This window comes from Cornus florida, unplaced genomic scaffold, assembly GCF_030987335.1.
Source record: "Cornus florida cultivar Cherokee Brave unplaced genomic scaffold, ASM3098733v1 CherokeeBrave_3.0.0_Hap2_Chr11, whole genome shotgun sequence".
Lineage (NCBI taxonomy): Eukaryota > Viridiplantae > Streptophyta > Magnoliopsida > Cornales > Cornaceae > Cornus > Cornus florida.
The window spans coordinates 117,959,081-117,985,139 of NW_026775581.1; the positions used below are offsets into that span (position 1 = coordinate 117,959,081).

General features: G+C 35.0%; 2 protein-coding genes, 1 non-coding gene and 2 pseudogenes across 7 annotated transcripts; 2 read left to right on the forward strand and 3 right to left on the reverse strand.

Moving 5' to 3' along the window:
• Positions 1-420: 420 nt before the first annotated feature.
• LOC132284506 (uncharacterized) lies at positions 421-5,655 on the reverse strand (annotated as a pseudogene).
• A 930-nt stretch (positions 5,656-6,585) lies between these two features.
• TRNAS-AGA (transfer RNA serine (anticodon AGA)) lies at positions 6,586-6,667 on the forward strand. Its single transcript has one exon. It is a non-coding gene; the product is annotated as a tRNA-Ser (tRNA).
• A 1,205-nt stretch (positions 6,668-7,872) lies between these two features.
• Positions 7,873-13,742, reverse strand: LOC132285297 (ABC transporter I family member 10-like). 2 transcript variants are annotated; one of them, XM_059787469.1, is made up of 6 exons: positions 13,550-13,739; positions 13,256-13,427; positions 13,005-13,091; positions 9,187-9,312; positions 8,992-9,114; positions 7,873-8,194 (listed from the first exon to the last, which is right to left on the reverse strand). In XM_059787469.1, exons 1-6 carry the CDS (start codon positions 13,618-13,620, stop codon positions 7,985-7,987), a joined length of 789 nt encoding a protein of 262 aa, XP_059643452.1. In that variant the 5' UTR covers positions 13,621-13,739; the 3' UTR covers positions 7,873-7,984. The 2 variants fall into 2 exon arrangements, with proteins under 2 accessions (XP_059643452.1, XP_059643453.1); XM_059787470.1 differs by lacking the exon at positions 9,187-9,312 and having other exon boundaries at positions 13,550-13,742.
• A 913-nt stretch (positions 13,743-14,655) lies between these two features.
• LOC132283302 (NAD(P)H-quinone oxidoreductase subunit O, chloroplastic-like) lies at positions 14,656-16,584 on the forward strand. Of its 4 annotated transcripts, none has more exons than XM_059785242.1 (6): positions 14,656-14,926; positions 15,047-15,102; positions 15,580-15,645; positions 15,748-15,777; positions 16,136-16,195; positions 16,354-16,584. In XM_059785242.1, exons 1-6 carry the CDS (start codon positions 14,710-14,712, stop codon positions 16,381-16,383), a joined length of 459 nt encoding a protein of 152 aa, XP_059641225.1. In that variant the 5' UTR covers positions 14,656-14,709; the 3' UTR covers positions 16,384-16,584. The 4 variants fall into 4 exon arrangements, with proteins under 4 accessions (XP_059641225.1, XP_059641224.1, XP_059641223.1 ...); XM_059785239.1 differs by having other exon boundaries at positions 14,657-14,926; positions 15,748-15,787; XM_059785241.1 differs by lacking the exon at positions 16,136-16,195 and having other exon boundaries at positions 15,748-15,787.
• Positions 16,585-17,053: 469 nt separating this feature from the next.
• LOC132283303 (uncharacterized) lies at positions 17,054-24,262 on the reverse strand (annotated as a pseudogene).
• Positions 24,263-26,059: the final 1,797 nt, after the last annotated feature.

Below are 26,059 nucleotides of genomic sequence, written 5' to 3' on the forward strand. Positions count from 1 at the left end.
AACCGCTAGTCTGCACATGTTTTGAAATTTTAAATATATGAAACATAACAAAGATCATCAGCAGTTTTCTCCAATCTCTTTCTCTACACGCTTTCTAACAAAAATGTATATGTCTACAAGTTAAAGAACAAGAAAATAATAGACCTCAAGCGACCGGGGGAAAGAGAAAAGGAGACGACGCACAATGTCAATGGACTCCCAGGTCTCAATAGCTAATTTCTCTGACAAAATATGAACTTTGAATTTGCCACCAATCTGCTAGAATCACAAACTTGTAGATACATCTTTAATTCCTTCAATAGCATTTTTTCAGACTCCACTTACCAGATAAACTCATACAGTTCCACTATACAGTTTTGATGCTAGCACTGCCTATACCTGTTTATCAAAGAATTATGAAGAAAGGACAAATTCCAGCTCTGGAATCAGAACGATCTGCCACTAGATTAAAGTCATATTTGAAAAGTAATTTCTGAGATGAAATCAAGCTTGCATGGGTCAAATATGTGCAAGAACAACCCTCTACCTACCATCCCAACCGAGACAATCTCTTCCTGGTTCTTTTTTCGTGCAGCAGAATTCTTAGAATTACCCATGGAGCTGGAGGGCAGAGCAAGAGTGGATGGCGTCCTGCCAACAGATGTTCTCCCTTTCTTAGCAACCCATTTCAGTGGCAGATTATTTACTACACTGCCAATATCATTTGAACTGTTCAGTTCTACGAGTGTCTGAATTTGATCAAGCATCTGGTGTGTCCATGCCAGTGACAGATCCAATGCAACTGAATCATCCTTTGGTTTTTTTCCAGAGATTCATTAAAATATCTTTAAAAGAACAGAAAGACATTGAAGACTGATATCCTTGACGATTTTCACAGATCATATTGACCTTTATGACATGCTTGCAAAAGTTTCCCTGCATTGACCATGCACAATCACAAAAAGCAAATTCTGATCCAGGATTCCACACAAGATGCATTAGGCCGCTGTCTTTTTGGCTCACAACCTTGGCAAAGAGGTGGTCCCTCTAATCCAAGGTAACAACTGTATCCGGAATTTGCAGTGCCCGCTGCCATGATGTGGAAGCAATATATTCTTCCTTAACATTTTGGAAGGAATCGCTTTCATCTGCATATCGGTCAAGCCAGTAGCTTGAATGCAACTCTGTTGTCAGTTTGTGCACTAACCAATCAACTCTCTGGAGTGCACCAAGATGTGAATCATCAAATAGTTTGACTTTCAGCTTCACATGATACGCTTCTATGGCACCAGATGCCTCCTGGCTTGCAAGTGGGAGAGTTTTCATTGTTGTAAGCCACATCTCTATACAACAAAAACAAATAATACTAATTTCAGAAATTGAAATTTTAAAGAAGTCCCCTCCCCCCCCCCCCCCCCCCCCCCCCCCACACACACACACACACAGAGAGTCATCTAACCAATCTTAGGCACCCAAGTGGCCTTGAAGTACTGTACAAAGGCAGTTTGATCAACAAAATCTTGGGTTAATTCTTACAAGGCAGCCAAAGAATCCATTCCACCCCAAATGCTGTACACTATTTCTCCCAGTCATTTAAAAATCTCCCGTTGAACTTCAATATTACTACATTTCTTGACAATATTCCTTAGCCATGATCTACGAACACGCCAGAGGGAGAATAGGACAGGACAAAAAAATGCATCCCTGAAAGACAGTCACTTCATATAACTGATCCGAAAATAATGTATATTTAAACAGGAAAAAAATAAAGGAAGAGCATCCTGCCTTATCGGATCAATCTCTGCAGCAGCATTATCAATCAAAAACCCATTGGCCTTCCATCCAGGTTCAGCAGCACGAACACGATCAAGTAGAGTTTTCATCCACTTAGACACATCTGCCTTAGCAATGCTACGAGTAATGACCCAGGCAACAGGGAGCGCATGTTGTCTTGAATCAAACACAAGAAGTGTACATAAGGGATACTGCCATTCAGAAAAGACGACGTGAGAATGTCTGGTAGATTTTCTAAAGCATGCACAAACAAACATCAATGAATTCATTACCTTGAGTCTTTTTATGCCAAATGTTGAATCAACGGCCATGAGACTGCAATGGCCAAAACGAATCATTTGTTGCAACTGCCACTCTGTTTGAATCCCCAGAATGAAAGAATCTGTCTCTGAAGTATCTTGGTAAAAGAATATAGATTTCTTATTGTGTTCCACCCACATTCATATGCTAGCTTGGTCATCTAATCCAACTCATGCGTAGAACGTTTAATAATCATCCTGAGTTTGTGGACATACTGGGAAGCAAGGCTATTTACTTTCGCATTTGAGCCACAGTAGTTTTGAATCCCTTCAATGTGCTTCTCTAACACATTCTCCTCGGGAATGCCAAGATAGATCATAGACATAGTTTGCTGTTGAATCTCATTACATATATATGGAATTTTCTTGGCACCAGGGCCAATTGCATCTCTGTCAAGTGGCCCGTGACAAACAAAACCAGACTTGTTTACATGGCGCTTATCATTGTAGACAATAAGTGCAAGAGATGGACGGGAATACAGACGCTTCACTACAAAATGGCATGTGCAGCCACGCATAGACTGAGGTCTAGCAGCGCGGTTTCGAGTGTTAAGTCGATATCTTCGGCTTGGCAAAATACCCCCACCTTCCCCATAGTTTTCTGGACCAAATGAACACCAATATCTTCGCAAAGATAAAAATGAAAGAAAACGAACACAAGAGAACATAATTATTAGTTTGAAACAGAATATGCAAACTCTACTTTGACACATATGAAAACCTAAGCATTGAGAATTTTACAGCTCAAATGACTGATTTGTCAACTGAAAAAGGCAGTTTAGCTTGTAGACCACATTTTTTATTCCTCCACAGTAAAAGGTTCCAAACTTGGTGTTTGAATGCCAAATCTAAATGATGATTGTTATGAAAGTGAAACAAAGTTTCAAGGAATTTCATCAGAGTTTGATGATGAACTCCTTGGATCACATAATCTGAATAACTTCATTGTGTTAATTATCTAGTGTTTTTCAGAAATACATTGTTCAGGTTTAATGATATGACAGAATAACCTTGTCACCCTGAAGCAGCAAGGTGAATATGAAGTAATATGCAAGCCGACAAACTGAAAGCCTATATTCCAAATACTCATCACTCTTGTAGTCCTTCAAGGTGCCTTTTGATCGTTTTCTGCCCCTCTCAATATGGAATCTCGTCGGACATTCTACGTTAGAGCATTATCCTATTATGAAATCATCAACCCGTGCATAAGGAATAAGGGCTACATCATCATGACGTTCGGCAGTTCCAAATTTCGTCCAATTCAAGTCAGCAGAAGAGAACTCTTCATCTTGTGGATCTTGAACAGGAATATCGAGGATAGATTCGATTATATCCATCTTCTACAACAACACTACCTACTGATTGGAAGAATTCTTGAGCCAGCTTAACATTCAGCACCAATTACTGCTAAAAAATAATGCATGCATCAATTAAAAAACATAAATTAGTCAAAAGAGGCAAACAAGTAACAACTTAGATTGGATAATTTTAAACATTTACTGTCACAATTTTTTTTCAGAACCATCACAAAGACTGGTTTTTGGACCATGGGAGAAGAGCAATCATTACTTTACCGGGAACAGAATTCCAGTTGCAGAGGAAGTATCATGCTCACTGCTCAGCAACCACATTTGCTACCACATGGTGTCAATGAGATCGAAAATATTGTGGAAAGTTTAGCCGTATTGAATCCTACATTACAAGTATTTGGGTACGTGCATGTCAAGTGTGTGGACATGAGTCTAATCACTGTATTTATCGAATTGCCAAACCCAAGGCCACGGCGACCAGCCAATACTCAAATTAAAAGAAGTACACACCTATTGAATCCTACATTACATGTACTTAGGTACGTGCATATTAGGTGTGTGGGCATGAGTCTAACCACTGTATGTATCGAATTCCCAAACCCAAGGACATGGGGACCGGCCAATATTCATATCTTTTAAATTAAAAAATAATGTTTTATGTGAATATAATGTTTAGCATAGACATTATAATGTGACAGAAGGAACATTAAAATATTTTTTGTGTAAAATTCTACAATAAATTTAAACTTCATTTAAACTAATCAAGCATTTACCTTAACGCCAGGAAATTTAAGCTCCCACATTTTACGAATGACGCTGATAAAATAAGAAAAGTTTACTTGATATTTCATCATAACACTCTCGTTTATATTATTTGTAATTCTCCTGTTTTGGCTTTGCAACTCAAACAATAGTTTGGTTAAATAGGAAAAATGAAATAACTTTCACAAACTTCACATTTAGAAACTAATATCTCTCTTTGAATAACATGGCTGCATGACAATTTCTAATCCTCCAAAAGAGACAACCAGTTGATAATGTCTTTTCTTCAGTTTCGTACATTTTTGTTTTTTTTTTTTTTTGGGTTAACAGCAGTTGATGAGGTCAATATTACACATCCTAAGGTTGTTTGCCAAAGTACAGACTTAAAATCTGTAAAAGCAATTTAATAAAATCTATACCATCATTAAACCCTATTCCATCTGACCAGAAATCACACTGTAATTGTGACAGCAGAAACTTTTCTAATAGAGGACTAAAACACCATCACCAATTCTACAACTCTCCCCAACAAAGCCTTGTTCCAACCACGTACATCACATCTCATTTTACCTTTTTTTTCCCGATTGGCCATAGCTAACAAAATTAACGACTCAATTCAACAACATCTTGTCTCATCTATTAGGTTAGGCCACATTAATCCTGTTTTGCCATTCTAAATCGAAAAGCAAAAGATTATCCTTCAGAACCATCACAGAGAATACTTAGTTAATCATTTCCTATAGGATATACACACATACATATACACATAATATATATAACATATATACATGTATGTATATAAAATTATAAACAAAATACATATACACATATAGTAGTGCAAATAAATTGGGTACTTCTGCTTTCTTAAACCTAATCTATCAATCATTTCATCTCAATATGTTCAACACATGAATTTAAGGCAATTTATAAACGTGTGAAGACCATCGAAAAGGTATAGAAATACACATACAAACAATAACATCGATATAAATATATGTATATACATGAAGTAAAGTTTGATTGAAAGAAAACTCATCCAGTACTATTTCTGAATGCAAATTCAGTCAGAACTCCTTTTGGGATTGTTTAAATTGCGGCTTCAGTTTTACTGGGTTATGATAGTAGACTTATCACATGTGCGTGTGCGATTGTGTGTGTAAATACACAAATACACACACATACTTATAGCTGATAATTGATGATTCTGCAAAAGTACAGCAAATAGTTAGTTTTTTTGGTTCAGAAATGCAGGTAAGGTTTTACTTAAAACCTAATCCCAAGCACGCGGAAGGCACCAAGTCGGGCTCGAGTTTGGACCGGGTTAAATCCACGTGAATCATGTGAGAGTCGTGAGACAAGGGAGGAATGGCTGCAAACGAGCCGAGCCGATTATTGAGGTGCTCGGGCTCGGCTCGTCACAATTTGCAGAGGTGCCGCCGTTACTGTATAGTTGTCGGTCGGATGGGATTTGGTTTGCCGCGGAATGGAGAGAAGAAGAATATTGGTTTAGGGTTTAGAAGGGGTGGCAGGAAATGGGCTTGGGAATTAATTAATGGATTGGGCTAGTTTTATTTTAACATTAAAAATGATATCAAATTGGGTTGGGCTGGATTGGTGGGCTAGTTGTATTAAAGAGAAATAATAAAACGAATGGCTGGTTTGGATTGTTGGGCTTGGGTTTAAAATAAATTCAAATGGTTGAAATACTTATTTATATAACATAAAAATATAAGAAATTATATATAACTCAAAACAAGCCTTGACTCGAGCTTGTTCATGAATGTGTTTACAAACAAACGATTCGAGCACAGTGATGTTGAGCTCAGCTTGTATAGTAATCGAGCTCAATAATTTTATTTGAGATCGGTTCGTTCAATAAATAAATGAACGCAAACCGAACTCAACTTGAGCTGAGCCCAAATAGTTTGCGAACCCTAGGGAGGATATAAAATTTTTGGAAAAGGCTCTAACAAAATAACAAGTAAAGGCCAACTAATCAAATTAAGCTGTGTTCGGTTACTAATTTATAAAACTTTATAAGTGAATTTTTAGTCGAAAGCCCCTTTTACCTAAAAATAAAAATAATAGTGGCTATTTTTAATCGAATTAGCCAACAAATTCAAGTTTGGGTTAATTATGTGCTTTAATATAGGAGATGGTTAGTAATTCATAAATAAAATAAAATAAAAAATGTAATTCATTTCCAACTTCCAAATGAAAAAATGAAATTTTGTTAGTGAAAGAAAAAATCTTAAGAAACGTAGATTCACAAGCAATTTAAAATTTTTAATTTAGGGCTATCTTCATAATCATCCAAATCTTCCACTAGATCTGTCTATTATGTATATATCAACCTCCCAACCACAAGTTACCAATTAACTGACCTAAATGTCCGTTTGTACGGAATATATATAAAATTGATCCACATCCTTTGCAAAACTGTGGACGTGCCGGAGTGGTTATCGGGCATGACTAGAAATCATGTGGGCTCTGCCCGCGCAGGTTCGAATCCTGCCGTCCACGTGTTTTTATGTTTTTTATTTTTCTCCTTTTTTAGATCTATTGGTTGTAAATAGTATTATATATGTATGTATATGTATCTGGGAATATGTTTTATTGAATCCAGTAGTCTTGGTATCAACACCTGACAGGTTTAAAGCATGTGTTTCTCTGGCCATGTTTCATGGTTAACATTGGAGGATATTAGAGATTGAATCGACATGTTTCATTGACTTGGCCATGTTTAGAAGCAAGGTTAGAGATATCCATTGTCCTAATTTGCTCATGTCAACATATTTTCCTGACTAAAAACTTAGAACACAGCACAAATTTATTTGCCAGTACAGGCGAAAAACTGCATTTTCATCCATTACAACTTGCTTATTGTGAAGTTGGCCCAATTTCTTCTGGTGGTTCAACACATAATTTTGGCAACATTAACACTTTCATGAGAACAACTAGAACTCAGCACAGCTTCACTCTCTTGTGCAGGTGAACAACTACAATTTATCCATCCCAGCTTTGCAGTATTATCAAGATGTGCAAGATGATGTGCTCAATCATTTAAGAGACTTAAAATTTCAGAAACACTAGCAATACTGCAATTGTATCTCGTTGTTTACCATACTGCCTCCAGGAGCTGATCAAAACTTAACGAGACGACATCAATCTCAAAAATCAAGTCAGCAGGATCAACACCAGCAGATCCAACACCGGTTTGGAATAGTTTGGTTGAAACTGAATGGCCGGAATCATCAAGCAAGCTTATTCACCCCATTGCGGGTACAATCCTTAATCTAACATGATGGCTATAATTGGTCAAGAAACCATACTTTCTGTTCACTATAATGAAGCTCTTCCCTGAATCAATTTAACAACGGGAACTGTCCCTTTACAACCACCCCTCTGTAATAACACTTGATGACCTTTCACATCTTCCCATGCCCTTGGCAAGAAAAATAGAAAAGGTATTAAGCTTTTTTTACATTAAATGCATTTTGATATTTCTTGACCTTTCTAACATAAATTGTAACACATATAAGTCGGTTGTCTGGGCAGCTCTGAATTATTCATATTTCATCTGAAACCCTGCCCAACTATTATTGATTGGAAATCAACATTGGAGCAAAAACATTTCAAGAAAAGAGAGAACAAAAAGGGAGGAGTTCAATGATGCCCCTTCCCCAGCACTCCACAAACATGAACCTACTGAAAATAGACACAACTGCTTCACTAAAAAAAAAATATTAAAATAATTTCATGTGCATAATTAACCATTATACAATAGAAAACCAGAAAGTACGAAAAATGAAAAGGAAAAAAAAAAAAAAAAAATTGTCCTCAAGAATTTATTTGATCAATATAAGAGGCTTGCCTGACTTTAATGAAATCCAATATGCTTGAGGCATCACCATGCTTGATAACTCTCCCATCTTCCATATAGACAGCACCATCCGCATACTCGAGTTCCTCTAAACGATGGGTCACCCATAATGCAGTAACTTCTTCAGAATTTTTCAGAGAGTTCTTGACTGCTTTTATTACCCCAATCTAGCAAAATTTGGCAGTATAATATTTTTCAGAAAATGAAAAACATACTAATAAACTGTTCCAATAAGTTGTAATTTGTAGAGATATTAAAATACATTTTTTTTTTTTTTTTAAGGATCTAAGATAAAAAAGATGCATCACTATCATAAGCACATAAAAATATATTTTGTATGTAACGATAAACTGTTGTTACCATATCCTCGCAACACCTCAATACAGCAGGCAAAAGAACTACCAGCTTCTAGCTTGAGTAGTATCTCCTACCACCACTGAAGGGGGAAGTGCAGGGTTCAAAGGAAGTTGTGTGCGTGACTTGTTAAGAATAAACAAAATATGAGAGGCAACAGAATCAAAGTTGTGTCAACCTGCTCACTCCAAATGTTAGAGATATACTGTTGGCAGTCATCTACCATGTATGTTATGCTGTCAACTAATGCCACTGAACATCACCTAATAAAGTTAGCATCCTCCCCCTCAACTCTTTCTCTCTCCTTTTTGGGGATCTAATGAGAAAAAAACCCAAACTTATATCTAACAATTTATTTATGTTTTCCTGATTCCTCTTTTCCCCCTTTTTATAGAATTTTGACACGATAATGATGGATATTATGTCACGCTAAGATATAACAAAAGCACCAAGTATACATTTTACATTTAACAGACAAGTGCTGTGTAGCTCTCTTTAAACATGACATGAGATGCTATAGAGTGCATGAACAAGGTCATGGTAATTTTTTGCATCTACAGATTAATGATACTGTAAATGCAACCTGATCACTGACATTGAGTAGTAGTACCTGATCTTTTTCATCCAAAAACGTTGTGAGTTCATCCAGCAACAATACTTTGCATGCTTCTGCCAAAGCACCAGCTATGGCAACCCTTTGTTTCTGACCACCACTTAGAGTTTGAACTGGTCTCTGAAAAAAAGAAAGGTTGTCTTCAATATATACTCCAATAGTCAACTAAAATCATAACATGTTATGACATACTTGCAAAAAGTCAAGCATGTCCACAGCATCCAAAGCTTTTGCTACTCTTGACCTAATTTCATCACGGGCCATATTGAATTTACCAAGGCCAAAGGCAACATCAGCTTCTACAGTGGGCATCACTACCTGCAAAATGGAAGAGATAGTGCCCATGTAATTCATGCAAGTCCTTCTTTATAGTTTCCTTGCAGCTTCATGAAAGGTTATTTATTCTTGTAGAAAATGTTGGCTCAATTCACTAATGCTACGTTTGGTGTGCAGGAATGAAATGGAATGGAATGCCCATTCCAACCATTCATTTGTTTGGTGTGCAAGAATGGAATGGAATGGAATGGCTATTCCATTGGAATGAAAATCCATTCGAGAGAATGAAAATTCATTCCATTACTAAACCTATGGAATGGCTATTCCATTCCATAGTAAGATTAAATATTTTTGCAATATTCCTAATAAGCCCTTCATCACATTCCAATAATGCAAAAATCTTTCGTATAGACAAAAAAATAATAATAATAATAATAATTCACATTCCGTTTTTCAACTTCTTTATTATACGTGATAAAGGTCTTTCACCTTTCCTCTCTTCTGAATATACCCAAGCTGCCATTGACAAAAAGTTACAGGATGTTCAACCAAATTGCAAGTATTAATCTTTTTATCTTCTGAGTATATCACTTTTTTTTTCTTTTTCTTTTTTTCGTATCTTTGTGTTGAAACGTTTGTGTGATTTATCCATCTTTCTCTCTTTGAACATCTGGAGTCAAAAATAATATTTTATTTTATTTTAAGGTTTTTCTTTATTTTTTTCAATGACAGTATTGGGCATCTTATACCGTTCCATAATTCATCGTCAGAATATTAATTAGATTTTTATTAAAAAGTAATGCAAGCCATTAAAAAGGGTATTTTTAACAAAAATCATTCAATTCCAGATTTAATGATGGTCAACCAAATAATAGAATGGTAATAATCATTCCATTCCATAACGATTCACCGTGTCACACCAAACAATGGAATAATATTCTCATTCCATTCCATTCTCATTCTCATTCCATTCCGAGTTGCATTTCATTCCATTCTTGTACACCTAGCCTAAAAATATGACTAATGACGGGAACTTGTTAGCATGTTTTATGGCTTGCAAACTAAAACATGCTGCAATATCACTAATGCATTCAGCTATAGGACCAGTGCTTGAGAAGAAAAGCACAACCTTCATTCAGAAAAACAAAATTTGGCTTCTACTGAAGACGTGTTGCTAAAGGACAATGTGAGGCATCTTCACATACTTGTTTTAGTGTGGCAAAACTCTTTCTTTGGCTACATTTTCTTAAAAAATTCTGTTCACAGAAGCAGGATTAGCTCTCGTTCCAATTTGACAAGTCCTCGGAAGCGCCAACTAACCAAGCTTATCCGTGAGCACTTTTATCAGTCATCATACATTTAAGCCAGTAGTTCATCATAATGGGCAATTATCTAGTAATGTTCCAACTAATGGAAGTGTTGGAAGGGGTGTGGAATGCATACATACCTAACCTCTATTATTCATAAGGTCGGTGAATCCATGTTCTCATGGTTGGTTGCCAACACTTCCATCATATAGGAAGAATAGGGATGGCATTTGACCCACCCCGCCTTGTTTTTGGCAGTTTTGGGAGACCGTTTAACTTATTTGGACGGGAATGATTTGATGTAATAAAAACCCGCGCGGGTTTGGTATGGGGGCGGGGGGAGGTCGGCCCGCCCTGTATAAATAGACAAATTACTTAAGTACCCTTATTTCATTAGTATATATATTTCCCAGTATATATATTAAGTACCCTATATAACAATATTAAAGTTACAAATGAATTTGATTAGAAGGAAAGTTACAATGGTGAAGAACTGAAGATGAGGGGCAAAAAAAAAAAAAAAGAGCAAATCTATTTAAACAATAATAAATTATGGTCTTAAACAGGGCGGGGCGGGTACCCGAGGGGTAAAAATGTTAAACGGTTGCGATGATGGGGTAGAAAGTCCCCCATTTTTGCGGTTTTGGTGGGGGGCGGGGGCGGGGGCAGGGACGGGGAGTTTAAACAGTTGCTGGGGAGGGTACACCCGCCCAAACCCTCCCCCATTGCCATCCCTAAAGAAGAATACATGGAAAGAAGTTGTTGAAACAACATATCCCATAATAATCAGGGTACACAAACAAAATTTTTTGTAGACTATATAACTTTTTCCTCTTATATTTATGTGCTTCATGAAAACCAAAAAGCAGTTTGATAGGAGGCTGGTGCCAAAGAAAACAGTAAGAGGCAGAGTCTCAGGGCAACATCCATATCCTTACACAAGTAATACCGTGGAAAAAAAAAAATAGCAACAACTACTGAAATTGTGAAACAAAAAAAGCATTGGTGACGAAAAAGAAAGAAAATGGTTTTCAAGGATGCCGCATGAAATTCATCTTCCATGGTTTAAATGGAATACGGTTATACAATGCCCTTCAGTCATTCCGTTGCTCCTTAAATCCTACAAATTTGTATGGCAAGCATGTACTTTTCTCTTTTAATATAGAGTGAGAAGTTGTGAAATGCAAAGTTTGACTTTCAATGCTCTTAACATTCTAGAATGACGTGAGTCATGACCAACCCCAAAAGCGACCTTTATTATATCAAAAAAAGAAAAAGAAAATACTGCTTACTGATTAAATGGTACTTCCAGTTCATATGAATTTCAGACATCCATTATAGGAAACGGAAACATTTGCACTTTTAATCCACCAACTATTTTACGAATAAGAAGTACATTCCATCCATTTAAAATAATCCTCTTAAATGATATATAACTGCCACAAGCACATACGGAGTTGGGGTGGAGTGCAAGGGACATACCATTCCGTAATTTCTAAGTCATATATGGTTTGATTTGAGAAAGTAAGTGCAACAAATAAAAGAAAAATAAATAATAAGGAAATAAGGAAAGACCCATTTATGTTATTTGTAAAATGATGACAACACCGTAGAGTTATTCACAAGATCATATCATTTTAACTTCAGGAGGAAAGCATGAAAAAACACAACTACAATAGCTTTCGTAGTCAAAGTATGAGCATGCTACTTACCTACAGAAAACTAAACAAAACAAAATAAAGATTGAGCATCCTGGAAGAAACGAAGAAACGAAGTAACGATACTCTGAAATGCTCTTTTGACCTTAACAGCAAAATCATTAGTGAGCTGTGATGCTTCATTCCTTTCAAAGTCCACAAAAGATTATAAATAGACAACATCATACTTATCCCAATCCTTCATATAAAAACAGATTATAAAAAATCAGATTATGGGTTACTGAAAGCTCTTAGTTTCCATACAACTCTCCATAGCTTACCAAATTACCAACCTGTGTTTTTCTATTTTGAATTTCTGATGCAACTAAGCAAGGATACAAAGTCACATTACAAATCTCAAAGCTGTCGAATTATTTGGAAGTCCAGAATTTATAATCAATTCAGGCTTAAGACTGAAAAGTATTTTCTGATTGGTTTATGTTTTCTGCATATGTATTCCATCCTTGGCACATAAATTTCTTAATAATAGTTTGCAACCCCATTTGACTCACTCACTTAGAAAATCAATATCGCGCATCTAAAAGCAAGATTAATTCATACTTATATGGTCACCACCAATCAAATATTAAATCCATGAATTTAAGTACTTGGAGCATTGTCATGTCATTAATGTTTCAAGGTCTTTGATCATCTTTAATAGCACTTCAGTAACTCTCCATCCCATCATGCAAATAAATAATGTAGCTAATGAGCAGGAACCAGAACTAACCTGATGATCCGGGTTCTGGAAAACGAAACTCTTGGGTTTCTTCACGTACACAAATCCATCAATCGGATTCAAGAGACCAGCCAAGATCTGTGTAATACATGATATAACAATTTTTACTTAGAAAAATCCTAATTTTAATTGAACATATCATGATGATGATAGTTTGTCAGATTGCAAGAAATGTTGGAACTTAAATACACAAAAAGTCAGCTACAACTTTAACAAGCACAACAGAGTGAAATGTGGCATACCTTCAAAAGGGTTGATTTCCCGCAACCATTGGGTCCAAGAAGCATCCAAAACTGCCCGGAAGGAATCCGAAGCGAACAATCTTTCAAAATTGGAACGAACTTCCCCTGCCTTGTTGTGACTGAGTAATTCAAATTCCGACCTTCAATGGCAAAATTCTCAGTAGAACCATTCCTGCATTAAACAGAAACAAATAAAACAATCAACATAAATAGATACATGTATATAAATAGATTGAATGTGTTTGAAGAAATGCCAAGCTGAAATGTGTGTGGGATAGAGAGAGGGTTCGGAACCTGGCGGGACCGATTGAGTGAGGGGGTGGAAGTTGAGGTGCAGCCGCACGAATGAAAGCAGAGTGAATCATTTGTCTATATATATATATATATAGCTAATTTTCCAACCAAAATCCAAACTTTTGGAGCAAAAATTTGGCAGTAAAGCTTCAAACGACCAATAATTTACCCAAAAATATGTTTTTTTTTTTTTTTTTTTTTTTTTGGGTGAATAGAGGAAAAAGATTTTCCTAACTAACAGCGATGTCAATTTGATTTGTCCAAATCCCATTTAATCGGGTCTAACCCGAACTGGCTCCGTTAGTCTTAAAAATTTATATAAGTAAATATATTTTCACTATTTTTATGATATTTAGATTTGGGTTCATTAATTTAACAAAATTTATAATTATAATTGCTAAATAATTTATTATATTTCTAATTTTTTTTAAAAAAAAAATTATATCTCAAAGATGTTTAGTATTATATTTAAAAAAAATTATATCTTAAAGATGTTTAGTATTATATTTAAGTTATCAACTACGAACCTTCAATTCAATCCCTACTCTAAAGAAAAGCAATTTTAATCATTATCATCTTGTTTAATTCTAAAAGAATAGAATCCACCTAATTGAATTCTCTTTCAATTCTTTTTATTATTTATCATTTCGCCTTAATTTTTGTCCTTGTTTAATTCTAAAATAATAGGATTGGCTTGATTGAATTCTCTTTCTTCAATTCTTTTTATTATTTGTCATTTCACTCTGGACTTTTTATTGGACCAGTATATCTTTATATGTCCAAACTATTGAATTACTCCCTCTTATTTTTCTCACTAATGGGAGTCGTTCCTAATTTTTCTCACAAGTTCGTAAGTGATCCCCTCTCTCTCTCTCTCTCTCTTAGCACTCTCATTTTGCATTGTTCTTGTTTCTGTTTTAGGCCTCAAAACTCTGAGCAAATGAAAAAGATGCAGCATGCCTTTGTTTTCTTCTCCTGTGAGAGTAACTAGGAGGAATTCACCCTTAAATATAAAATTACTCTGTGAATTTACCAATAAGACTCTTTATCCACTGAGGTGGCGCGTTTTGATTAGCCAATATTCAGATGGCAATTAGAAGTTAAAAGAGTGACCATTCCTTGTCTATTGAGAGGTGGTAGAACTTCAAAGCCCTTCTCTCATGGCTTTCTCTGCAATTTTTTCACAAAGCTCCTTCTCATACTTATCATCATTCCCACAAACCAGAAGAAGAAACTCTCTTCGTCTATGGTCAATTAAAGCCGTAAAATCGACAGAACCAGAGAATGAGAAGCTTGCACAGACAAAAACTGAAGGCTCCTCTAATGACCAACCTTCAACCTCTGTTTCTAAGCTTCCAAAAAAACCTGTATATTCCAGTTAAGTATCAAAAACTCTATTAATTGTATTTTGAATCTCTAAACCTCAAAGAAAATACTTTTAATTGCCTTTTTTTATAAATAAAAAAAAAAAAAAATTCTTGGTTTACTGTTTTGCAGTGAAGAAAGGTCAAATTGTTAGGGTGGACAAAGAGAAGTATCTCAACAGCGTCAATGTGAGCAAAAACATTAACTGTGTTGCTTTGTTTTGCAAATTAGAATTTTTTTTTTTTTTTTTTTTAAGTATTACATTTCTAATATTTTTACTTTTCTATGTTGAAATGGCAATTTAACTTTTAAGCACAAGGGTTGTTTTTGAGAAAAGAAAGACAAATTGTTCATCACCAATCATTTTGGATGTGATTATCAAATTGTGTAGTCCATTGTCACATATTATGACCTACAATATGTGACAATAAAATTTAAGGTTTACCCAATAAAGTTTAGATTGAAGTTATCTCCCTCATGAAACTTTGATTTATAAGCAAAAATAATAGAACTAAATCCATAAGAACTTTGATTTGTAGAGCCAAAAAAGCACTCACAAATCATGTAACATCCTTCTGCTTTTATTTGCATAATTCTTGCTTGCAACTTAAGACATGAACACGAAGAAGAATTTAACCGGTGACATGTTTTTCTTCTCATATCAGTATTTATCTGTTGGACATCCTCCTTACTACAAAGGCTTGGATTACATATATGAAGACCGCGGTGAGGTATCTTCCTGATATTCTTTTACAACAACTTGTCAGTACCATTATATGCGCGCAAACTGTCAATTCTTTCCAGTGATTACTGACATTATACTGTTACATTAGGTCTTGGATATACGTATATTTGACACGGGAGTATGCACTGGTATGAACCCTTCTTGTGCAGTCTATGCCTGTTTTCCTCTTATTTGATAGTCCACATTAGTATAAATTAGGATGATAAATATACTATACAATCAGAATATAGATTATTGCAGTAACATGTATGACTAGGGTACCTATTAATGGATAAAGTATTCAATGAGTTCAAACTCAAATAATAGCCTGAGACAATAAATGATGCAGTCATGTACATTTTCCTGAAAATTTTGGTTTTCTTTTTTTTATTTATAAAGAAATGTATAACGAATAAAATGGGAATTAACATTTGCCTACATGAAATATAAATAGAGCATGGACAAAATTTCAGGTCATAATTTAATGGTTCTAACAGATTGCATGGGTAGGGATCCCAACTGCACCTGCCTGGCTTCCAACAGAAATGCTCATTAAGGTCCTGTCAAAATTTTCAGCTTGTTCTCATTGGTAGCTCACTATTATGACTTCATTTCTGCAGTTGAAATTGCCAAAAAATTTTTTAGAAAACTAAAACTTGAAACAGAGTCATTTTGAGGTACCTATTGTTTGCTTACTTCTTGTGTTTGCTTGCAGTCTGATAGGCTCAATTATGAAAGAACGTAAATTATATGCTCCTCTGGCAGAATTTTAAGATCAGATGATGGTTATCTATATTGCTTTCCTCATGCAGTGATATTTAGAAGAAGAAAAAATAATTGTCTTGAGGATTCTTTGGTTTGTCATCAAATGGCTACTTTTTGTGTTTTTCAGAAAAATATATGCGATTTTTGTATATCTGTCAAAATATAACGCGATTTGTTTGGAGATTATGCTAATAATGTCTTCTTCTGCATCTTCTACCACTGTTTATAAGTGCATTAGATCTGCCATATATGAGAAAAATGCATTATTCTTCAGCAAAAAGAGATCAAATGTATATATGTATATACTGAAGTGTAAACTTCTACAAAAACTAATGGGAAATTGGGAATATATTGGTTATCAATCTAATCTAAATGCATCCCAAATTGGTAGCCTACAAAAACATAATGACTCTCAGACTTGAGCAACAAAATCCAAATCAGATGTGATGAAGATATAACCCTTCAAGATCACTCTTTAACAGATGACTGGATAGAGCATTCAGAAGGAAAATCAGAGAAGGATAAATATATTGAACTTCACAGGAAATTTTATGTCCGATTTATAAGACGAGAAATTTGGAGTCCTCTTTATGTTTTTTCTCCAAGAAAAAAACTCTTTCGCACATGCCGAGTATTCCATCAGACATTACTTGCCAAACATAACAAACCTTTTTGCATACAATTACATGAAGTTCCAACATTACAAGAAAATAAAAGAATCCGTACAAAACTTGGGAATTACATAATCTGCAAATACATATAATGGCATTACACTACTTAACTAATATTGGCTGTTCATAGAATTCAATTTGAATTTGCTGAGTGGCGAAAGAATCGTCCGTGATTGTATAGCAACTGTTTTCAGCGACCGACAGTAATAACTAAAATGGGAGTATTTAGTACAGACCTTCACGTGTAGTTTCAATTACCTACACTCTTCCTCACCAAGAGTTCAAGCAGCTGGGATGACAGCTCAGATAGAAAGTATAGTCGGTGAAGAACGAACATCAGGCACAATCTGAAGATTTATTCTAATTCTCTTGGTTTCTTAGCACATCAAAGCAAGGATTTGATACTCCATAAATTGCAAGAAGAGGTAAATCTAAAACTGAAACCTCCTCTTTGCACGTTTATTGGAATTCATAAGATCCACCAAGGAGGGAAGAGGCTGCGGTACAGGCACATTCATTGACCTGTACAACTTTCTAAAGCTTTCATTAAAGCTCTTTGATGATCCAATGGTTGGATAAGAAGCGGTCTTATGGGCTTCTATATCTTTCTCCACAGACCTTTTACATTGCACTTCAGTAACATCTGCCTTGTTCTCCGATGATTTTTTGCACTTCACCTCAATAGCTTCCTCAGTATGGAATCAGAAACCTTGTTCTACTTTATTAAAAACTTCATGTGAAGGCTCATCTTGAATGGATAAACCTCGTTCGACTTTATTAAAAACTACAGGAGGAGGCTCATCTTGAATTGGTGCTATTTTGTTCTCCTCGTGTGAAGTATAATCTGACAGCCCAAGTCTTGCTCTTCCAAATTATGTAACAGTCTGCCTTTTCCTAGGAGGAGAGAGAATCAACACTGGTCTTTGGTTAGTGGATATTTTCACTGGTTGTAACTGAGATTCAGCAGTAGTTTGAGTGGGGCCTTCCATCACAAGTGGAAAACTTACACCTGAATTTAAAGAATCTTCAAGACTAATGTCTAGAAGTTTCGAGAGAGAGCACTTGGATGCTAGTTGCAAACCGAAGCAATGCTTTTTAACATAACCCAGCTCCATAGCCCTGCAATTGGGAGTTGTCGACACAACCCATTTGGGTGCAAGAAGTTGCAATTGCAGTGCCCACTCTAACTCTTCTCTGGACGAGTGCATTGAGTAACAGACATGCCAAATACCAAACTCATCCCTTACTGCTTCATTTGCTCGCTCTTTTCTTTGCTTTTCATTCTCTGAAAGTTCTTCATCACATACATACCACTGTGCTGAAGGGCAGATTATGAGAGGCTCGGGCAGTAAATTAGCTCGGGCCTCAGTGAGCTTTGCTTTTGCTCTTTCACCCAGTCTAGGAAATCCTTCAAAAAGCTGGAAGCGGGACGATGGATCTTGAGAGAGTGTTTCAGGAACTGTAAGTGTTAGAGCATCAAAACATTCTGGATTCTTGTCTTTATCAACAAATATCTGAGACCCAAATGTTTGAAACACATTTACAATTATCTCTTCCTGACCAAGAAGGTCGCAGTCAGATACACCACTGAGGCATCAGGGTGCTTCCATATACAAGTAATAACCTGTGCCATTAGATATGTAACTAAGACTGCTACAACAGTTTGCACTTAAACAAGAAGTTGCTCCAAAACAAAGGAGCAACACTAACACACTCATATACTCCGTAATATACACACATGCATATATATATATATATTGGCATCTAAGTTGGCTTCTCAAAGAAAGAACGCCTAACTTTCTTTAAACTTCATTAAGGGCCCGTTTGGATTGACTTTTCGAAAGCCGCTTTTGGCTTTTAGGACTCAAAAGCTATTTTTTGCCGCGTTTGGATTACAATGCGGAAGAGCTTCAAGCCTGTGGAAAAGCGTTTGGCTGAAGCTGGGGGAGGGTAGCTTTCCCAAAACACTCTTCCTGATGGACACGGGAAGCCGTCTCTTGTTTTAATGAATTTTTTATAATTTCCATAATACCCTATGTGTTTATATGTAAAATATTGTTTGTTCCCAACGTATCCCAAATAAATATTCCTACCATTTGGCGACTCTTGTCTTCTAGGGTTTCTGCTCACATTCAACTCTTTCCTCCTGACGACTGCAGCAATACTATATCTATATGATATAGACCACTCAGCAGCCTGCAACGGGAACAAAAAACCATCTTATATTCAAGGCCTGTGATTTTTTTCCTTGGGTTGTGTTTGTTCTTCAATTTTGGGTATGAACAACTGAAGAAATACAATATTATCAGTTTGTGATATTTTCCCTAATGATTTGTACCAGAAGCAAATATGGCGGTTTAATGGTCGAAAATTTCTGCTATTCTTTGTTGATGCAATGAATTCCGAAGTCGAAGCTATTAGTGTGGAGAGAAAAGGGGAATTGCTGCTCATTAATTTCCATTCTCTCTTGAGCAAAGGCTAGCAGTTTTTTTTTATCCGTCAAGTATTGTCTATCAAATTATTCTCTCTGGAGACAGTTTTTCCCAACAAATTGATGTAATTTAAGCCCAGTTTCCTTGCTTGTTGATGCCGAAATCACAAATTATTCATCTTTCATGAGAAGTTTCAGTTTTTTTTTTTTTTTTGTCCATTTTTCATTCCACCAAGTTTTCACATGATACTTATTCTAGATGGAGCATTCATTGGGGTTTCAATATCTTCTTCTTCATTTTTTTCCCCTCATTATATTTAATTTTACCTACTTTTAGATGCTGTGCTTTTATTGTTGGGTTTTGGAATGACAGATTTTCTTTATGATGAAGTATTTGTTTAGTGAAATACCAATAATCTGATGGGGTGGTTTTTTTTTTTTTTTTTTTCTTCCTTCACGTTTTTATTCCTTCCGTCGTTCATTCTATTGTTCTAAATTCTGTGAAGTTCCATGAATTAAGATGGTGAGGTTGCATGTTTTGTTGACTTTCTAATATGGAATTGTGAACTAGGGAAATTTAGTATGGATGAATTGCAATTTTTGTGTCTGGAAAATTGAAAGCAAACCTTCCATGTGCTGATGACACACTATAATTTTTGGAATATAGAGAAGATTACCTTGTTAATAGAGTTTACCAATTTGGAAGATTGTGATTCAAAGATTGTGATTCAACAATGACATATTGTGCTACTTCAATAACTTTGTAAATTGTATATTTTGTTAGTTAGTGGTACATGAAAAGTTTTAGAGTATATTTACTTTCTATAAAATTTCACAGTATGTTAAAGACATAAAAAAAAAAAAAATTATCAACTGATTTTTGAGGCCTTTATTTACTTATATGAAATGTAGGTGAAGAAATGCTTCTACCCTTGGGCACACATTTAAATTTCATGAATTGATATAATAATAAAACAAAATAAAAATATAATATCACAATTTTGAAGTTTTGGTTTATTTGAAAGTGTGTAAAAAAGAGTCGTGTATATAAAACAGGTAAACTAGTTTATGTTATCCAACGGTTCAAAAAAATAAACACTCTAAGGGCAAAATAGTTAATTCAATAGTATAAGTGCTTCAATAAATATTTTGCCAAACAGATAGAAAAACTCTTATTGCATTGAAAGCTCTTCTAAAATACAGTTCCCAAACACTAACACATAAGTCAAATAGAAGTGATAACTTTTGCTTCTCTTTTTCTTCTGCATAAAAGCAGAAGTAAAAGCTATGCCAGACGGGCCCTAAATTAGAGAGAGAGAGAGAGAGAATGCAAGTGTTCCATTTATGATAATGAAATATGATATCATATTCTTTTAAATGACAAGATAATGTGTAAGGGGCTTGAGTGCTACTCAGTGCTAGTCTAAGACTTGAGTGTATGATATACCAAATAAGGCCCTGCGTGTGAATAACTTGTTACCACAAAGAAACCTAAATCGAACAAAGCCAACCAAAAATACCTGTCGGACTGCAGAATGCTTGCTGGGCATCTTTAGGGAGAATCTTCCAAATATGCAGTCTAAGAAAACTTAATCAAGCCAACACCGCGGTTCTCTTCCTTTCTTGCCTATATACTTCTCTGGTAAGCTTTGCAAGCACTCAGAGGTGAGTCTACAATCTCCCGTATGCAGGATGTTACCAAAATCGCCTTCAAACAAGAACATTACAGCTCCTGAAGTTCATAAATAGCACGCCAGACAAGGGATCATCTGTCAAATAGAGTTCTCATATCAATTTAGATCATCTACATATATCAGAAATGAACAACCTAAACACACACACACATAAAACAACATACTGGTCCTACCCAACCACACAAAAGATAGATACATCTAAAGATCAAATGAGTAAGATAAGATAGCCCATATAAACAAATTCTAAAAACGAGCACAGGATAACATTGTAGTTCAGTCCTTTAAAGATCACTATTTATTTTATTTCAAACTTTTCTTTTTCGTTCGCCAACCTTTTTTAAGAGTTATTATGTGTTTCCCGATATTAAAGGACTGATGCAACAATATTCTGAAATCACCTCTTATTCTAATAGTTGGAATCCTATCAAGCATAGTAGATACTGCAATAAGGGGCCAAAAAGGAACATGTTTTTCTTTTTATTGATAAAATAAAATAAAAATCCATTCATAAGGCTATAAGCATAATTAAAATCTGAATGATATATACATATAGTTATAAATTTATAGACATATGGCAACTTTGTGTCCATCATTCATAATAAGAAGTATGAAAACCATGTGCATCATTTAAGTCCAGAGGCCTCACTTTCGGTGAGACTCGAACCAGCCTCATACACAAGTTGAAAAATAAGCATCACAAAATCAATGAATAGAACACAAAAATTTACATTTTTCCACATATACAAAGAAACAATTAACATACTGTGAAACGGAATGGTAAATGTTGAATAAAATGTGCCCTTAAGCTGACATTAGAATCCAAATCATATGCTCCGTTTAAGTAGGAAGGAAGGAAGAGGGGTGGAAGGAAGACAGGAAGGAAAAAACAAACTTCCTTCGTTTGCTAGAGAGGAGGCAAGGAGAGAAGAGAAAAGAGGATGGATGAGTCATCCTTCCCCCTTCAAAAATTTTCTTCCCTCCAAATATGGACGGAAGACACGAAGGAAGAAAGGCAATGCTATTATAAATGTTTTTAAATTACAATACTTTCCTTATAATTAACCTTTCTCTTCCCTTCTCTTATAACAAACAAAATAAGGTATTATTTCATTCTCTTCTCTTCCATCCAACCAAACAAAAAGAGGCAAGTACACAATCTCTTCCCTAGGATGTCTCATTCATCTCTTCTTCTCTCCCTTCCATCCAATTTTCTTCCATCCTATCAAACGGAGCTTTAGGATTTATATATATATATATATATATAGAGAGAGAGAGAGAGGGAGAGATTCTAATGTAATGTGTAACTGAAGGTAAGATTAACGACGTAAATGTTAATTATTTGAACATATCCAAAAGTTTTACCTTATCAAAAACAATGTTTATGATTAATAGCATTTTAGGCGTTTTGTCAAGTTACTCTATTGTCAATGCAACATGATTATTCAATATAAATTAGGACCTTAAAATAACACAAGAAAAATAATATGAGATGAAGAAAGGGAAAAAAATGAAATTGAACTTGCTAGCTACACTAATAAAAAAAAGATAAAAACGAAGAAATACTGCCTTAGATGATCCAGAATTATTCTCAACATAGAACCCATCCTACTCTAATCCATAAATATGATAATAGCTAAATAACTATAATCCTAGGGACCTAGACTGCCAAATGAGAGGCTAGAGGTGGTGGTTTGAAGCATGGTTAAAGAACAATGCATTTTGACGGAGAGGTTTAGAACAACTATTGCTATAAATGACTAATTGACCACGCCAGAGAAAAGTCACATGATTTGGCCACTCATGTTCTGTAGTGCCATACTTTAATTGGTGCAGGAAATACCCAAGAATGCAAGAATGTAAGTACAAGTTATATTCTCCTTTTCTCCTTGAACAAACCTTTTCAATTGTCACTTAACAAAAGGGGAAATCCAACCAAACCAAACTCAAAGAGAAGCTCAAGACCATTTTAAAACTTCAACTCTAACATATTTGCATATCTTCTCTTACAAATAAAAGATGCAAACAAAATAAGATAAAACTATTAGAACCCACAAAGAAGCTTTTATTTTATTTTGTCCTCCTTTGAAAGACACCCAACACTCCTTTTAGAGGTAATATGTAAAGAAAGCTAATTTTATGGCAATATATGAGATAACCATCCAATAGTTCTTGGCAATTATATTGTCAAAAGCTTTCTAATTTGACAATAAGGAGATTAAAGAAGCACAATCTGTAGAACGGGAGGAGCGAGGGTTGATTAAATTGAATCGTATGGCCTAAACCAAATCAAGAAGGGACGGATTAATCGGATTGAATCGCATAGGTCATAATAAATTTCAGTGTGACCCTTCCATGAAAGAATTTATCAGAAAAACAAAATCAGAACAGAGCCTAGAAAGCAAACAAACCCTAAATAAATCCCTATTAATAAGAAATCACAAATACCTCCAAACCCAAATAAGCAAATCAATCAAATAGGAAAATATCGCAAAAAAATAAATAAATAAACTTATATAGAATAAAATACCAGGACAGTGATTTGCATCGAAAGCAGTAACAAAGAAAACGCCATCCGGGTTATCGATAGAGACTGGTTGGCCGACTTCAATACCCACAAACAATGAATCATCAAGCTGCCAAAACAGCCGCAAAAAAAATTCAAAATTAGAAAGAAAAGAAATGAAATTGATGTATCTGAAAACAGGGCAAAGTTTGGAGAATTAAGACAAACCTTGGGGTATTGTTGAAGCGTGAGACTTTTGGTGAGAAGGGTACAATAAATTGGGTATGAAGAGTGGGTGGAGATTCCTTGGGAATGATCTTTGTGGGCATGAGTAAGAAAATGGTGCCTCTTCTTCTTCGAAGAAGAGCTCCATGTATCTACAGAGAATGGTAGCCCTTTCGGCATCTTTCTGTGTGTGTGTGTGAGAGAGAGAGATTTCTGAATTCACAAGCTTGCGAGAAAGAGGAGAGATGAAATTTGAGGAGAAGGGGGGAAATTTGCGAAACAGCAAAAGTTGAATGGGTTAGAATCTTGTGTGCTATCTCTAATTCTGCAATCGGTCACTGAACTCGTTTGGGGCTGCTAATTTTGTCTACTATATCTAGAAAAGTCAAGGGTTGGGTTGGGTTGGGTTGGGTTGGGTTGGGTCTGTGGGTAACAAAAAGCATATTAATGTCTTCTAATATTTCATCTAATATTTCGTAATGGCACAATGGCGTATAAATGCAAGATGGACATGTGACAGCACACGATGGTTTTAACTGCCGGAGCTTTGCCCAATGGGGCCAAACTGCAACAAAAATTGTATAGTTTAGGAAGTTGAGCATTTTACCCTATAAAAAATGATAGGCTTAGGGCCGATTTGGCATGTAAGTTATGTTTTTTTTGCTAGTATTTTGGATAGAAATTAAAAAGATGTTTGGTAACGAAAATTTGTCGTAAAAAATTTGAAAACAAAAACATATTTGGTAATAATGTAAACACATTTGAGAAGTCTTTTTTGTTGCTAAAATTTCTGAATCAATAACATGAAACTTGTTTGGTAAAAGTTGTTTTGTTTATACTTTAAAAAATTTAAATAGTATATATTAATACAATTATTAGTTTATATCTAATAGTTCAATTTTATATGGTTTGACAATTTTTGCACACAAAAACAAAAAATAAAAATTCCATTATAACTTGGAAAAAAATTATAAAAAAAATTCTACATTGACACCCAAAGATCAACCACTGGTTTTTATATGTTGGTGTATAGATACTCAACTACTATCATCATCTGGACAAAAATGTCTTTGTTGTATTACTTGTATGCCACCAAATTTCATGCCTTAGGTCAGGACGAACCTAAAGAGGAATGAAGGGGGCGTGTCCTCTTAATTTCTTTTTTTAGTATTAAGTAGTTATAAATTTTCTTATTTTTAGTTATATACCTTTCAAATTTTATCATTGCTCCCCTAAAAAAAAAAAAAAAAAAAAAAAAAAAAAAAAAAAAAAAATCACTTTTGCCCTCCACTCAATATCCTAGGTTCGTCCTTGTCTTAAGTGTTGTTTGATAACTCAATTCAGTACTTAATTTATTCAATTTAGCCTAGGTTCGTCCTTGTCTTAAGTGTTGTTTGATAACTCAATTCAGTACTTAATTTATTCAATTTAGTGTGTTTGATTTTGCAATTTGAATATCACTGAAAAGGCTAAACATTTTTTTTTTCTTAGTTGGTACTTACATACACATACCTCCACCGAAGTTTGAACCCCTAACCTCCCTTTGGAAAGTAGGAGTTGAGTACCGCTAGGCGCCTGTTGGTAAAATGTGATAAGATTTTAAGTGAAAAGACATTACTTAACATTGAATGCTTAATGCTGAAATTTTTAAAAAATATCAAAAAATATTTCTTTTTTAGTTACCTACTTAAAATTTTCAATTTTATTAAGCAGCACCTTGGTCTTTTGCCTTGGCCCTTTTTCTATTCTTGCTAAATTAATTTGTACTAAATTATTTTTCGAACACAAAAACTTATTTAAAAAGATATTTGAATGTATTTTTTAGCCAACAATAATATTGTTACCATTTGAATATGTTTTTAATAGTTATCTCAATTGAAATTTTTAGAAATGGAAATATATATATATATATATTTGTGTTTGGACTTGAAGTGCAAAAATTTTAATTCGACTATGAACGTGGATATGACATTAGAGTTCCAATGTATATAATAGTACTATTGATGTTTGGATGGGCCATTGATGTGGGATAAATTTCTAACCTCCTTTCACTCGAATTCACAATTTTCTCGTTGAGGCTCAAGCCACTCTGTCTATTCAAGTGGGGTACCAAACACCTTTCGGCTTGATAT